Raw genomic sequence first — 15021 nt, 5'->3', positions numbered from 1 at the left:
ACTAAGGGGAAATAATCATTATGCTAGGGTTGGGAGATTTGGGATGCTCTTTTCCATTTCAGGTTATGTTGCTTTTACACCTTAAAGCTGTTTGGTTTTTTGTTTTGTTTTGTTTTGTTTTTAACAGCATGGAAACAACAGCTTTTTCAGGAACTCTCCAGCTGACTAGTCATGGCAGAATTCTGCCCTGGAATCCCACTTGTGTGCATGTGAACATGAGAGCATCCAATTCAATGTCAGGTGAGTAAATCAACCTGCAGGATCATGGGCTCATGCTAATACCACACATGTAGATCCTTCAAAACTCACCAAAAGCAAGCCTGCATAGTATTGATCGTTAACTTAAAAAGATCATCAAAAGGGGCACCTGGGTGGCACAGTCGGATCAGCAACCAAATCTGGATTTTAACTCGGGTCCTGATCTCAGGGTCGGGAGATTGAGCCCTATGTCAGGCTATGTGCTCAGCGTGGAGTCTGCCTAAGACATGGTCTCTCTCCCTCTGCTCCTCCCCCTCATCTCTCTAAAATAAATAAAACCTTTTAAAAAAAAAAGTATTTTTTATCAGGGCGCCTGGATACTACAGTCGGTTAGGCGTCTGACTCTTGATTTTGGCTCAGGTCTGATCTCAGGGTCATGGGACCGAGCCCCACACTCCGCGCTCAGCCTGAGTTTCTCTCTCCCTCTTCCCCACTGTGCTATCTCAATTAAATACATCTTAAAAATATCATCAAAAGCAAAAATGACAAATGTTAATGGTGCTAATTCTTGCAGTGGATCAGAGTACTCCGTTTTTCAAACTAGCATACAGAACTAACTCCCAATTTGGCCCTGAAAGAAAAATTACGAGTGCTGTCCGCTCTCTCCAAGCCCAGGTGGCTTCAGAGAACTTCGCCTTGCAGATCCTTGCAGAACCAGAGGCATCAGCATCACCCGGAGCTTTCGAGAAACACCTGCTAACAGGCCCTGCCCAGGGCTGCTGAAGCCGAGCCTGCAGCCCACCATGACGGCCAGGTGCTCCTGGTGGAGACATTCAAGTTGGAGGAGTGCTGCTCTAAACCACCAATCATCAACCTTGGCTGAGCACTCGCATCACTGGACCGGTTCGGGTTGCACTTCCAGAGATGGACTTAATTGGTCTGGAGGGGCCCTGGACAGTTGGTTTTCTGGGGTTTTGGTTTTGTTTTGTTTTTTTGTTTTGTTTTTGGACACAGTTTTAAAAGCTCCCCTGGTAATATATAGCCAAGTCTAAGTGAGCCATTTAGCTCTTCAACCCAAAGTTAGTTACATCTTAAGCAACAGCAGGCTAGATTTACTACAGAAAATGACTCTTTGCAAGCTTGAATGGAGGAATAATTTACTTCCATGAAACTAGTAACAACCACGGCTGGCTTTTACCAAGTACTTACTCAGAGCACTCACTGTGCCTAGCACTTTTCATGTGTTATCTCTGACAGCATCCAGAAGGGAGAGACGACTGTCCCCGTTTTCTGGGTGAGAAGCATTCGGGGTATAATTACCACCAGAAATCCCACATCTCAATGTGGCAGAAGCACTGGCAGGACCCTCAGCATGAGTTTCTTACTCACCTCACCCTAGTCCTGACCTTGAGAAGTAGGGCTCCAATCCAAGGCTTGCCCCATACCATCACCCTAAACTTCCTTCCAAGAAGCGCCAACTCAACTGGAATTGTCAGCCAAAAGGTTAAAGTCTTTGTTTATACATATCCCACCCCCGATTTTCAGGTCTACAGGTTCGAGTCAGCTCTGTCTTGTTCATCTGATTGACTAAGCTTAACACAGAATAGATGCTTGTGGGCTGACTCAACAAATGAACACGCGAGTACGAACCATCCTTCACTGAATTTCAGTAGCATTAAGCTTCAGGAACCCAGCTGCCCCGAAGCCATCTTGTCTCCTGCCCTGATGCATACATCTTCTATTCCTTGTCCCACCCCATGCACTCAACTGTCCAAGGCTGCTCTGGTGTAAGTCATCAAGGACCTGTCAGCTGCTGACAAGGACGTGCTGAAGGATGAGGAAGAGCACAGCTCATTCAGCTAATGAGACTCAGCCAAGTGCAAGAGCCAGTGACCTTGGGGAAAGCAAGCTTCATATCCAAGGGGGAAGTGAGGGTCAGGAGCAGCAGAGTAGGCTGGGACACACAGTGGGAGCTCAACGGACAATTCACTGTAGTCAGGGTCTAGTCCTTAGCCAAAGCCTCTCGGAAACTAAAGCAACTCAAAGTGAGTCAGAAGGCTCCCACCCAGTTCTGACAGCATATCTGCAAATTGTGCTCAAGGTAAGAATACTGCGTAAGGGCTAAGGCAAGGACTCTCACTGGGAATACCACCGCCTCCTAGAGATTGTGGCCACAGGCATTTCTAAAGCTCCCCTGGTGACTCATGTTTGGCAAAGTCTAAGCAACACCAAAGTATGAAGACGCTTTTGGCCATCACCAGAATGATGGGGTGCTGCTTGCATTTATCCCCTGGAGCCTGAGATACTAGCTGTCCTGAAGGCCAAGGCAGTCCCACACCCAAGAGTGATCTACATCCTATTGTACTTTCAATCGTCCTGGACCCTTCACTTAGGTGCAAAGTTTGTTTCTTGTCTGACACTACAATCTAGTTCATTTAATATACACACAACGTGTTAGTTTCTACCCTAGAATCCACCACGCTCTGCTCTTTCATTTTCTGTTCTTATAAAGAATGCCTTGTGATCTTCTTATGGCCTTTAATCCAAACTCATGCATTATAAGTAGTGCAAGCACTTAACCACAAAGCCATACCCAGCCAATATATATTGAAATCTACTTTTTATTATCAATTCCTTTCCTTTTCTTTCTCCTTCATAGCAGTTAGAGTGTCACACTCATTTAATAATTAGTTCTACAGGTAGCTCGTAGTGGCCATGCATTTCATTTCAGTACAATAAAGGGGACCTTACCCAAAATTTTCTCCCCCAATTATTTTTATTTTAAAAAAGGAATACAGACTCTTCTAGAGCCTGAAAACTACACATCCATGAGATTTGGTGCTTGCTAAGGAGGTCAAATTATTACTGGACTTTAAGATCCAACCAAGGCAAGACAGAAAAGAGGACACAGAGCCCGTGTTTGAACTTCTCAACTCTGACCATTGGACTCTTGGGATGAAAACCATCATCAATGACTTTAGATGAACACTGAAGACATTTATGGTCCTTTTATACTAAAAGCATACCCCCTCACACTTCTAATTTAAAAACAACAAAAGGAAGAGACTGAGATTTAAAGCCTCCCTGGAAAGCCAGTGAAGGTCTCGGGGGCCAGATAGAATGATGGGAGTGGGGTGCCCGAGAGCCTTATTTAGCCTTCTCTTACAGATTGCGCAGTACGGTTCCATCTCACACGCAGGACCCACGGCAGGTAACTACGCAACAGCCCAAAAGGGACAAATAAAGGGACACACAGGACTGGAAAAAACACTGGGAGGAGCTGAAGGTCAAGTGAAGGCCAGTGGCCAAAGGCTCCCAGATGCCCACTGCAGGGGAAAGGACAAGAGACAGACCCACGAGCTCTTGCCTGGCCTCAGCATCCCTAGCCACCCATTGCCAATACATGAGCTAAGAAGAAATCCAGGAACATCCACCGAGCAGATGATGAGCCTGGAGATCTGCCGAGGACTTTAGGAGCTTTAGCTCCTGTCCCCTTCCCCACAAACCTATGAGGAAGTATCACAAACACGATTTATTTGCCCACTGCCTGCCTTGGAGACCTGGTGAGGCAGTCCATCATGGCCTTCTGTTCACTCCTGGCCACAACATGCCCAGTAAAGAGTCTAAGAGGTTACATATGGACAATAGGAGAAAGTCTCTTCTCTTTGGATCCTGCACAATGTGGCTTGGCACTACCAGAGGTCATTTTGCTATGTGCAGAGGCCCTACCCGAGAAGGACACGAACACAGACCCAAAAGCGAGGGGAGAAAGCAATGACCTCACTGGAGAACCCAGGTCCAATAACACCTGAAGAGAGTGACCAGTCCCACCGACACCAAATGCCCCTGTGGACCCAAGCTAATTTGGTTTGGATTTCTACAGCCAAAAGTTTATTAGTATTAGTTCAGATTATTATGCACCAGTTCACAGACAGAGAAAGGATGATGTGAGAAATTGCTAGGTGGCCCAGCCAGGACCAGAGTCACTGTGCCGCCTCCTTAGCCAAAGGTTAGACACAGGCCTTGCAAGCCAGCACTCACCAGGACACACCACACTGCATTCTGCTTCTTGTCACCTCACAGGAGATACGGAAAAGACCCCCTACCTTTTAAATTTTCAAGAGAGGAGGAACCAGAGGCTCAGGAGGGTAAAGGAAATGGCTATACCACACAACCAGTATGTTCTTGCTTACACACCCAAGCTCCCCAACAGGAGATAAAGCTGTGACCCACAGTAATAGTAAGGCTGGCCCTGACAAGAGACAGGATGAAAAGGCTTTCACTGGGGCTCTCTGAAACAACCCAGTGGGTTCTCATCAGGACACGCTCGTCACCCTCTTCCCAAATCATGACCAGCTGCACATCTCTTCATGGACTTGGCAGGTTGATGGCTGAGGGAGCAATTCTACTTAGGCACAGAGGAATCACAACTCCCTCCAACCCCCTATTCTACAAACGAAGAAGTCTGGTTTGTTAGGACTCAGGATTTTAACAGCGAAGACCAGTCACAAACTGACTCAAGTAACAAAAGGAATTTATTAGTTCATGTGACTGCTAAGTCCAGAGGAAAAACAGCTTCAAGAAAGACTGGATCCACGGGCTCAAGGTATATAATTAGAACTGCCTGTTTCTCTCTCCGCCCCCGTTTCTCCACCGTGTTGTTGCCATTTGAGGTCAGGATCTTCCCACACAGCAGCAAAGACTGCCACCAACAATGCCTGCCTTACATCCTATCCTCTCAAGGCCAAAATCACCTCTTAGCAAATCAACTTGGCTGCATACCTTCTGTGACCCAATCACAATGATCAAGAAACAGAACAAGCTGACTATCCAGGCCTGTATCACCTGCCCTGCTCTGGAGCCCAGGTAGGCAGTGACAGAGTCAGTCCCACCAAATCACACGGAACAGGAAGGAAGAACCACCCAACCAAAAAGATTGGGATAGTGTCCACCCCAGGGAGAAAAAGAATCCTGGTGGCCACGGCAGACAGGCTCTAAACTGACCCCCAGTGATCTCTGCCTCTTGGAAGGCCCATCCATGTGCAGACCCCTCCTACACTAAATCAGGGTTCATCTGTGTGACAACAGGAGACAGGGAAACTGATAGGGTCTCATTCCCAAGATCAGGTTGTGAAAGACCATGTCTTCTGTGTGGTGTATTCTCTTGCTCTTAGGTTACTCACTCCCCAGGAAACCAGCTGCTATGCTACGTGCAGCCCTACTTTAGAGGCCCACGTGGCAGCGAACAGAGGCCTCTTACCAAGAGCCAAACGAGTGAGTTGAAAGTGGACCTTCCAGGGGCACCTGGATGGCTCAGTCAGTTGAGCATCTGACTCTTGATTTCAGCTTGGGTTGTGATCTCGGGGTCATGGAATTGAGCCCTGCATCAGGCTCCATGCTCAGCAGGGAGTCTGCTTGGGATTTTCTCCTTCTCCCTGTACCCTTCTTGTGCACACATGTGCTCTCTCTCAAATACATAAATCTTAAAAAAAAAAAAAAAAAGTGACGCTCCAGTCCCTACCAAGCTGTCAGGTGACTGCAGCCTCATGATAAACTCTCATCGAGAACCACCCAGCTGATCCATTCCCAGATTCCTAACCCCCAAGAATTGTGAAGATCATGAACATTTGTTTTAAACTGCCAAGTTCTGAAATAATGTGTTGCACATTAAAAGCTAACTAATAGGGATGCCTGGGTGGCTCACTCTTTAAGCATCTGCCTTCGGCGCAGGTCATGATCCCAGGGTCCTAGGATCGAGCCCCGCACCGGGCTCCCTGCTCAGCGGGAAGCCTGCTTCTCCCTCTCCCACCACCCCTGCTTGTGTTCCCTCTCTCGCTGTCTCGCTCTCTGTGAAATAAATAAAATCTTTATAAAGGAAAAAAAAAAGCTAATAAAATGAGCAAAAACAGAAAACATGCCAGCAATAATCCAACAACCCTGGTCACTTGCTTCTCTGAAAGGTAGTTTGCATGTAAGGGTCTGCTTCTGTGAACCCCTGTCTCATAGCTTCAGTTTGCTTAATTCAGTAGGAAATAGGGCAACCTTTTAGCCATGAGAGTCACACTCTGAACTGCTCCAGACTAAAATATCCTCACCTCAGGATCGAGCAGCTGCTCGGGGCCACAAAAGCACTGGGCTGGTTATAGGACTTTGTTCTTGGTTGAGCCATGACTGTACCCCATGACTGCACCAAAGGAAAGGCATGAATTTTGAGCAAAAAGGTACGTGAGAAAATGCTGGATTTGTTCTGGGGGGGCGGGAGGGTTCAGTTTTACAACAACACTCAAATCCAGTAAAAGACACATACACACTAACACAGTCTGAGTATTCCAATCCTTACAGCAAAAATAATTTCACTTTTTAGGGTCTGAAATAGCCTAACATTTAATTCTTTCTGCACCATTGCCATTAAAATTTAGGTTTTGATTAGATAAGGTTTCTTAGTAATATAACTGTTATACTAAAGAAAAAGGATAATGACCATTAACCTTTATCGAGCACTTATGAAGCACATTTACTGAGCTGACACACACTCCCATTTTATCCTGCAACAACAGTGAGGTCCAGGGTTTTCTTATCCTCATCTTACAGCTAAAGGAATGAAGGAGTCATTTGCTCAGGCTCACACAACTAAGCAGTAGCGAAGCCATGACTGGACCCCCCGCCTACCACAGTCCGATGGTAGCATCCGTGCCACCGACCACTAAGCTGAACCACCTGCACTGTGACACCTGCCACCTGAACACAAGTGGACGTGAGAACAGAACAGCCCCGGGGCACACACGAGGGCCTCGCCTCTGGCCTGTGACCCTTCCTGGGCCCTGTCATGAACAGCACCCCAGGCTCCCATGCAGGTCCACCATCTGGCAGCACTGACCGCGCTCCTTCCGTGGCCAGGAGCAAGAAGAAAGTTCCAACAACTGGCACAGGAACTCTCTGGAACAGGTCAGCAGTATCAAAACGTACACCTCCAGCTGCTTCATTCGCTTCCTTCCTGTGTTCTCCTGCTCAAGTACGTGCCCCTTCATGGATGTTCCTTCTACCTGCAGACTGCAAACCTTCAGGCACCTTCCACTCTTAGCTACCCACGGTTCCAATGGGGACACTTCAGATTATAAAAGCTGCTTAAGAAATTAATTTTTTCTATTGCCTTCATGGGCTAAACTTCTCCTCAGAATTATCATATACTAAAACACACTTCCTATAAAATATACTTAACCGCTTCTAACCAGAGCACCATGTCCTTTCCAATACAGCTCTCATTTTGCCCTTTCTAGGGCAGAAGATCATCTATTTCCTCAACGAAGAAATGCACGCTTGCTCATGTTCGGCCATCACCCAGAAACAACCTGCAAGCAACGGGGCGGGGACTCAAGGCTAAGCAGCCTCCTAACACAATCCCAAAGTGACGGAGAATAGCAGTCTGTGACTCAGAACCAGACTGTCTGCAGACTTCAGCCTTTATCGTAAACACACACAATTCTACCCCAGAACCGTGGCACGCCAGGCTGAACGGTGGCCCACTAGAGAAAACGCCGGGGACTGTACTTACTCTCTTTCAACTGTCTGATGTTCCTGAGAGGGCATTTCAAAGTATGAAGAAAGCAGAGAAGTTCTCATTAAAACTAGATATGGGATCATTGCACCAACGTTCGACTACATATACGTAACAAATCCAGTAGTTCCACACACATATCACTGGGGAGTACCAGCACAGTAACGCTGCTGTGAACATGGGCGCTCGGGACACCCCCGCAGATCCACAGGACTGCAGTTCCTGGGTTTGTTTTGTTTTTTGTTTTTGGGGTTTTTTTAGAGATTTATTTTTTAGAGAGCACACACGAGCAAGGAGAGGGACAGAGGGAGAGAACCTCAAGCAGGCTCCCCACTGAGTGCGGAGCCCAACACGGGGCTCCATCTCATGACCCAGAGATCATGACCAGGGCCAAAACCAAGAGATGGCCACTTAACTGACTGAACCACCCAGCTGCCCTTCCTGGTCTTATTTTAAAGTAGCTTTAAAGAACCACCAATAAACTGCTTATCCTACCTTAAAACAGGAAAAAACTCGAACTCAAATGCCCAACAAATGGAAATTATTTTCATGTGGTTCATTAGCTCAATGAAATGCGACATCCGAGCACGTAAAAGCCATTAACATGAAATCTAAGTGCTTCGGAGAAGAAGACTAAGAAATGACAGGCTACAGATTTTAAATGCAGTACGTAAAAATGTTTGTGTATGAAGAAATTCAGGGAAGTCCACATTTCTATGGGACTTGAGATTGTGAGTTTTCTTTAATAAAATACAAACTAAATCACAGGAAAAGAAATAAAATGGCTCTTTAGTAAGAACAGGCTTAACTGTATTCATCATGAGGAAGACGCAGATGAAAACCATTTTGCCAGGGCCACTTTTCGCCTGTGAGGTTATCCGGGACCCAGACGTGGGGCCCGACCGCTGCGGGCACGGCTGGGCAGAAGCAGGTCTTCTTACCCGCTGCTGCGGGACACACGTTAGCACAGCCTCTAAGGTTGGGGGGTGGGGGTAACGGGCTGAGGGAACGGGCAGAGGAGGTGTTGACCTCTAATAACCTTCGAAAACTACTGCACTTGGACCCGGCAATTCTACTTCCAGGAATTTTTCCAACGAATTCAGGAGAACAAAGCAACGAACGCAAAGGTTATGCACTGTGGCATCATCACAAACATCCTCAGCAGATCATCACAAACCACCTCCGATGCCTGGCTGGGGGCACCCTGGTCGTCAAACCAACGCTGGTGCGGAAGACGAGCGATCACGATTAGAAAGAGGGCGGCCCCACATACCCCAGTAGAGAACCATCTCTATGATGCCAAGTGAGGGGGTGTGGAATACACGACCGTTTCTCACGGAGGGGGAAGGAAGGCAGGAGCGGGAGGTGAAGGAGCATCTCTGGACCGGCTAGCCTGCCCGCCTCCAGGGCCATGGCATCGTTTACCACGTGTACCTTTTGTATTTCGAGCCATATGCATACATATTATGCAGTAATTATCCAGTAAGTTCGATTAAAACTTCAAATGCATAGATTTACACTGGTCTTTGTTGTTGTTTAGTTGTAAGCGCCGGTGAAGGGTGTGCTTGGGCTTTGCACAAAGCCCCCGCACCCCCCCATGCCTGCTTGTCGTGCCCCCTGCTCCCCCCTACCTTGCCAGCGCCTGGATCTTCAGGACGTGCCGCTCCTCCTGCTCGGCCACCTTCTTTTTCAAGGTGTCGACCTCCTGCCGCAGGGCCGCTGAGTGCTCCATCTCCCCGTCCAGCAGGTTCCGCAAAGACCTGGGCAGAGGGGCCATGTGTTCATGCACCACCCGCGGAGCCCACCGTGCCACAACACAGGGATTCATCGAAGTCCTCATCCCTTCATTTTCCATGAGGGTCTGCTTCAACCCTCATTCCAGCCTATCTCATGTAAGGGGATTCACAGAGACACCCATGTCTGCTCAAGAGCCTCTGAGTAAGAACCAGGATGTGGCCCAGGCTCTGTGCCCCCCACAGCCCAAGCAGCGCTAATGACGGGTAAACAAGGAGTTCAGAGACCCCCAAGGCAAGCCCTTTCAAAGCATCCCACCACAAGGGGCAGCACATGAAAGGAGACCATTCTGTCACAGCTGTGCTGGAGAAGAGACTGAACCAGGGCAGGGATGCCAGGACGGGCCACCTGGGTCCTGTGAGCAGTAACAGTGGAATATGGACAGAGGCCTCCTCTCATTTCCCCTTCTACCCACAGAACACACCGGCCTCCTGCCCCGGCGTCTCCAGGTGACACAAGCAGACGTGGTGTTTTATAGCCTTATCTGGTTTCACACGGCAGGGATTCTGTTCTGTGTCATACTTGGGAGTTAACCCTCCGAAGTACATCCACTGGTCACCCTTGGTCTTGAAAGCAGACAAGACGGCAGATCTTCCAGAAAGAACCACTAGTTGCCACCGAGAAGTGAGCCAAACATGGTTCTGACTTACCGTTGACTTCACTGGACCTCAAATGGCTTGTTCTGGAGATCATTTACCGACTCTGGGGCACCTACACCCCTAATCTAGTGTACACGTGCCGATGACATCAGGATAGAGGTAGAAATGGGTGACTGTGAACTTGGCAGAGCCCACCCACCCCACCCCCGGCCCCTATCACTCACTCAACTCGGAGGCCCAGGTTCCTTTAGAGCTTTGGAAAACTCCCTTCTTGGGGCCTGGAACCCCCTGACACAAACATGGTGTGATCTTCTCCCCGCCGGCTGGTTGGGAGAAATTGACAGACAGTGACTGTCGTTCTTCACAAGGTGAGACAGAACCTATGGCTTCTGCCAAAGAGAACAGCTCCAGCTGGAGCAAGGAAAAAGAATCCTGTGATGGCTACAAGCCCTTCATTTAAAGTTTATTTTAGTTGGAAAATTGTGCTGTCTCAAGATTCCTTTTTCAAAAAATTATCTTTTGTTTTAGAAATCAGGCTTGTTTGCTTTTCTGTGTTTCCATAAAGGATGAGGAAGAAGCTTGTCAAGCAGGGCCCAAAATAAGGCTTAAAAAGGACAATCATGATTGCCTGTCACCATGGACACTTAATTCCTGCACACAGGCACATGTGCGCACGTCCCCTAACCCCCAGGGAGGCAGGACAGTGGGGCTCACGGAAGCCTAGCCTACAACCGCAGGCAAAGCCCTCCACCAACCGCCCCAGCCAGTCGAGCAGCTCACATTCAAGGCAGCCAGACGGGTGCAGCATGGCTAACGCAGGGCAGGTATCCACCATTGTTTTCAACAGGGAACCTAAAACGAATAAAGCCCTTCACCTGCTCACTTTCTGCAACTGGGCTTCTTCTGAACAAGTCAAAAAAAAGCCAAATACCATCTTACCCTAGGTATCCCCGATTTGAGAAAACTAAGTAATTTGAGCGCTTGGAATATGGTAAGAAAAGGCCTCAAATAAAAGGTTACTCCAAAGACTGCTTTGGGCGGGCAGCGGGGGGGGGGGGGGGGGGGGGGGGGGGGGTGTCAGAGGAAGACCGCTAACAGGTATGGGGGGTCTCTGCGAAGTGGTGAAAACATTCTAGAGGGCCCTGGTGATGGCTGCATATGTCTGCCAACACTGAACCGTACCCTTGAAATGGGTCAGTTATATAACGTGTGAAGTGTATCTCAAAGTCCCTTTTTAAAAAAAGATGTTTGAGAATATTGCTTTATCAAATTCTCAGTGTGATCTAAGGTAGAGCCATGACTGGAGGGTTTTCAATCCCTGCCAACGCTCAAGTGGTACATCCCACACAAGAAGAGATCATGGGTCATAATCCTGTCAAAGCAAAATTTCCTTCATCTTTGAGACTCTCCATCCCAGAGCTGTAATGTCCAAGAGGCAACTCCTCAAGCCTGAAAAGTCAGGATACCTGTTCTCTTCTTCCAGCTCATCCTTCCTGTTCATCATGGCCACAATGGCTTGTCGCAGTTCACCTAAGGGAAGAAAGCACAGTCGAGGTTAATCGGCAGATCCCGCCTGTTTCACCATCCCCTCACCGAGCTGGATTATGTGCTATTTAGGGCAAGCTGTCTAGACAAGTTCCCTTTTCCCTTTCAAAATTAATTCCTGTGCAGTCTCCAAGACCCAGTGGGCACAGCTCATCACTTACTAGCCACATGAAATGGGAACGCCGGGCAGAGTAAGGAGTGTGGAGGGTTTCCTTAGGCAGCATACTCCACTGCTATGGAAAAAAGGACAGCTTTGCAGCTTCTACACGCTTTTCTAAACCCCTGCTACTGGACAACATCTGCTCTGAACAATGATCTGTTCCCAGTTACAGCTGTTTATCAAGAGATGAGCAAGCCAATCAAGTGGCATTTGGCTCCAGGTGGACACAGAAATACTTACGCAAGTTTCCTAAGAGATGTGCTTTTCCTACCCGGACTTCTATCATTAGTATATACTGGAAAGGGGTGGGGCCCCTCCTATACACAGTCCCTCTTATAGGAGCTACTCTTCTGGGTATCTTCCACTTAGGAAAGCATTCAGTAATAGAAAGCCACTCTTTTAAATAAGCATCCAACTTCCCTATCTGCATCAAACTTCACTGTTTTCACAATCTATCCGCCTATTAAAAACGTTTACCGTATCACTCAGATCTCAAGACCCAGAACTTCTGGATTTCCTCAGGAGAGCCAGTTTTGTTCCTCGCTGCCTCCCAACAAACCCTGTGAAATTCTGTTTCCCTTGCAGGATTGGCCGCTAGAAAGCTCACAGCCCAAATGACCCACCGGTGAGTGCACGGGGCCACATGGCAACCACGACAGGCTGTTTTATGGGCGTGGACATGAGCTCAAGGAGATTAAATGCCGGCAGCGCTAGAATTTGAATCCAAATCTCCCAATTTTCAACTCTGCATTGGACCTCAGGAAACAGTAACAGCTACTGGTCACATGCAGAGATGGAGGAACTTGGATTTCACAGACGCCTCACAGGGACATTAATGCATCTTACAAAGGAAGAGCACACCCTGACAGGGGAAGTCACACAACCTCACACCTCTCATGTCAGAGCCAGGATCTAAACCGAGTTCTCGAACTCCCGGGTGACACCGCCATGAAGACCCACGGCCCTGACAGAAGGCAGGAGGGCCGGGAAAGAGACCCAGGTCACACATGTGCTAGATCCAGAAACAAGGCATGTCCAGGTCACGAGGCCACAACCAGGACCGCGGGGGTGCAGTTCCCGGCACATGTTCCAAGACCAGAGTCACACAGGATTTTAAAGATTTTATTTATTTGGCAGAGACACAGCGAGACAGGGAACACAAGCAGGGGGAGCGGGAGAGGGAGAAGCAGGCTTCCCGCCGAGCAGGGAGCCCGATGCGGGGCTCGATCCCAGGACCCTGGGATCATGACGTGAGCCGAAGGCAGACGCTTAACAACTGAGTCACCCAGGTGCCCCAGTCACACAGGATCTTTGCAACCTTGCTCAACGTTTGAAAATTCAGTAGAAAAAAAAATTCAGTAGAAAAAAAAAAAAAGGCAGAAAAAGCATTCCCACAAAAGATGCTAGAAAAGGAAAGAGCCAGGTTGGGGGCAAGGGCCGAGAAGGACGGAAGGAGCTCAAGCAGAGCTCACAGGCCTGACAAGACAATGGGGACCAAGCTGCCCTGCATGCCCAGGAAAGCCAGGAACCAGAGCACGAAGCAAGTACAGCCGCCAAGGGTGTGCCTGCCTCAGCCGGGCTCGGCAGGTGTCTGCAGAGTACCCCACTGGGCACAATGTACCTTCCCAACAACACAGCCAGGCTCCCAAATTAAGAAAGGAAGGTCTTTAAAGGAGGATTTCTTGAGCGGACAATACACATTCACAGATGCCTATTATGAAACAGGATCTAGAGGACTTTGCCTTCTGAACGTGACCAGGTAAGCAGGGTCCTGGCTCTTGGGCTCATACCAGGGTCTCAGCCCCTCTGAGCCTTTCCCTCGGATCCAAGAGGCAAAAAGAGCACCTGCTTCCCAACTCCCTGGGGTGCCAGAAGGTTCAGAGGAGAAAGGGGATGGGAAGGCACTGTGGTAAAGCACTACCTCTTACATCCTGCAGCAAATAACTTACAAGAACTCAGCATGTACAACTTTAACTGGAAAATGTCGGGGGGTGGGGGGAGCCATACACAAACAACCCAGTCATTTCTTCCAGTACACCACAGCCATGAGGAGCCCGGGGGGGTGGAGGGGTGGTACAGGATAAGATCTAGTTGGCCTTTCTCTTCAAGAAGCCCAGCACAGGGACGCCTGGGTGGCTCAGTTGGTTAAGCGTCTGCCTTTGACTCAGGTCATGATCTCAGGATCCTGGGATCAAGTCCCATATCGGGCTCCCAGCTCAGCAGGGAGTCTGCTGCTCCCTCTACCTCTCCCCCCTGCTTGTGCTTTCTCTCTCTCTCTCAAATGAATAAATAAAACCTTAAAAAGAGAGAGAGAGAGAGAGAGAGAGAGAGAGAGAGAGAGAGAGGCCCAGTACCAGTGGCCAGCAGCCATGGACTGTGGACCCAAACCCGGAAATCACTCCTGTCCTCCAAGGACTGCTTGCTTCCCGAGTTTTCCTACAAAACCACCTTCCCACTGGGGTTCTCTACTGGTCTAAACTTCTTACAGGGACAGAAGAAAAGGTACGCATTTGCAGTGAGGTGCCAGGAGGCTGGAAGAGGTGAGACTTTTTTCTTCGACAGACTATTTTTTAAAGCAGTTTTGAAGGTACAGAGGTTTTCCGCACACCCCCTGCCCCCACACAGGCACAGCCTCCCCCACCATCACCATCCCCACCACAGCGGGGCATCTGTTATGACTGGGGAGCCTACACTGATACGCTGGAACCACCCAAAGTTACTATCAGGGTTGGCTCTTGGCATTGTACACTCTAGGAGTTCGGACATCGTACTGACCTGTGACCACCGTTACAGAATCACACAACACAGTCCTGATGCCCACCAAGTCTCCGGTGCTCCACCTGTTCATCCTCCCTCCCCCAACCCCTAGCACAACCCCCTATGAATAGGAGAAACTACACTCCATCCGCAAGCCTTCTGTGTGGGGGCAGGACAGCACACACATGTCTGATTCACACCAGTGACCCACTGGCACTGGACCTAAGCAGCAGGAGAGCTCTGCAAGAGCGCATGTGCACAGCAGGGCACCCCACCACCACTGCCAGGGCGCTCAGCACGGGGTGCCCTGGACTGCTCAGTACCCCCTGCTCCCCACTTTGCCAAGCCTCTGCGGGAGGGAGCACGTCACCACCCACTCACACGAGCCTTATGACACGCTTGCAGCCCCTTTG

The 15021-nt window shown here is 49.0% G+C and overlaps 1 protein-coding gene across 6 annotated transcripts in view; it reads right to left on the bottom strand.

Moving 5' to 3' along the window:
• Window positions 1-15021, bottom strand: part of SNX29 (sorting nexin 29) — a 509507-nt gene that overhangs the window by 375782 nt on the left and 118704 nt on the right. For all 6 annotated transcript variants that reach the window (XR_004819376.1, XM_027612456.2, XM_027612457.2 and 3 more), the window contains 2 exons: window positions 11613-11676; window positions 9385-9513 (listed from right to left, as the gene is read on the bottom strand). Coding sequence is in view for 5 of the 6 variants with exons in the window: in XM_027612456.2 (XP_027468257.2) it covers window positions 9385-9513; window positions 11613-11676 (193 nt within the window). In the remaining variant the exon portion in view is untranslated. The remainder of the gene's footprint in view (window positions 1-9384; window positions 9514-11612; window positions 11677-15021) is intronic.

Source organism: Zalophus californianus, chromosome 10, assembly GCF_009762305.2.
Source record: "Zalophus californianus isolate mZalCal1 chromosome 10, mZalCal1.pri.v2, whole genome shotgun sequence".
In the NCBI taxonomy this organism is placed as follows: domain Eukaryota; kingdom Metazoa; phylum Chordata; class Mammalia; order Carnivora; family Otariidae; genus Zalophus; species Zalophus californianus.
The sequence above is the reverse complement of the archived record's forward strand: the minus strand, read 5'-3'. Positions and strand labels throughout refer to the sequence as shown.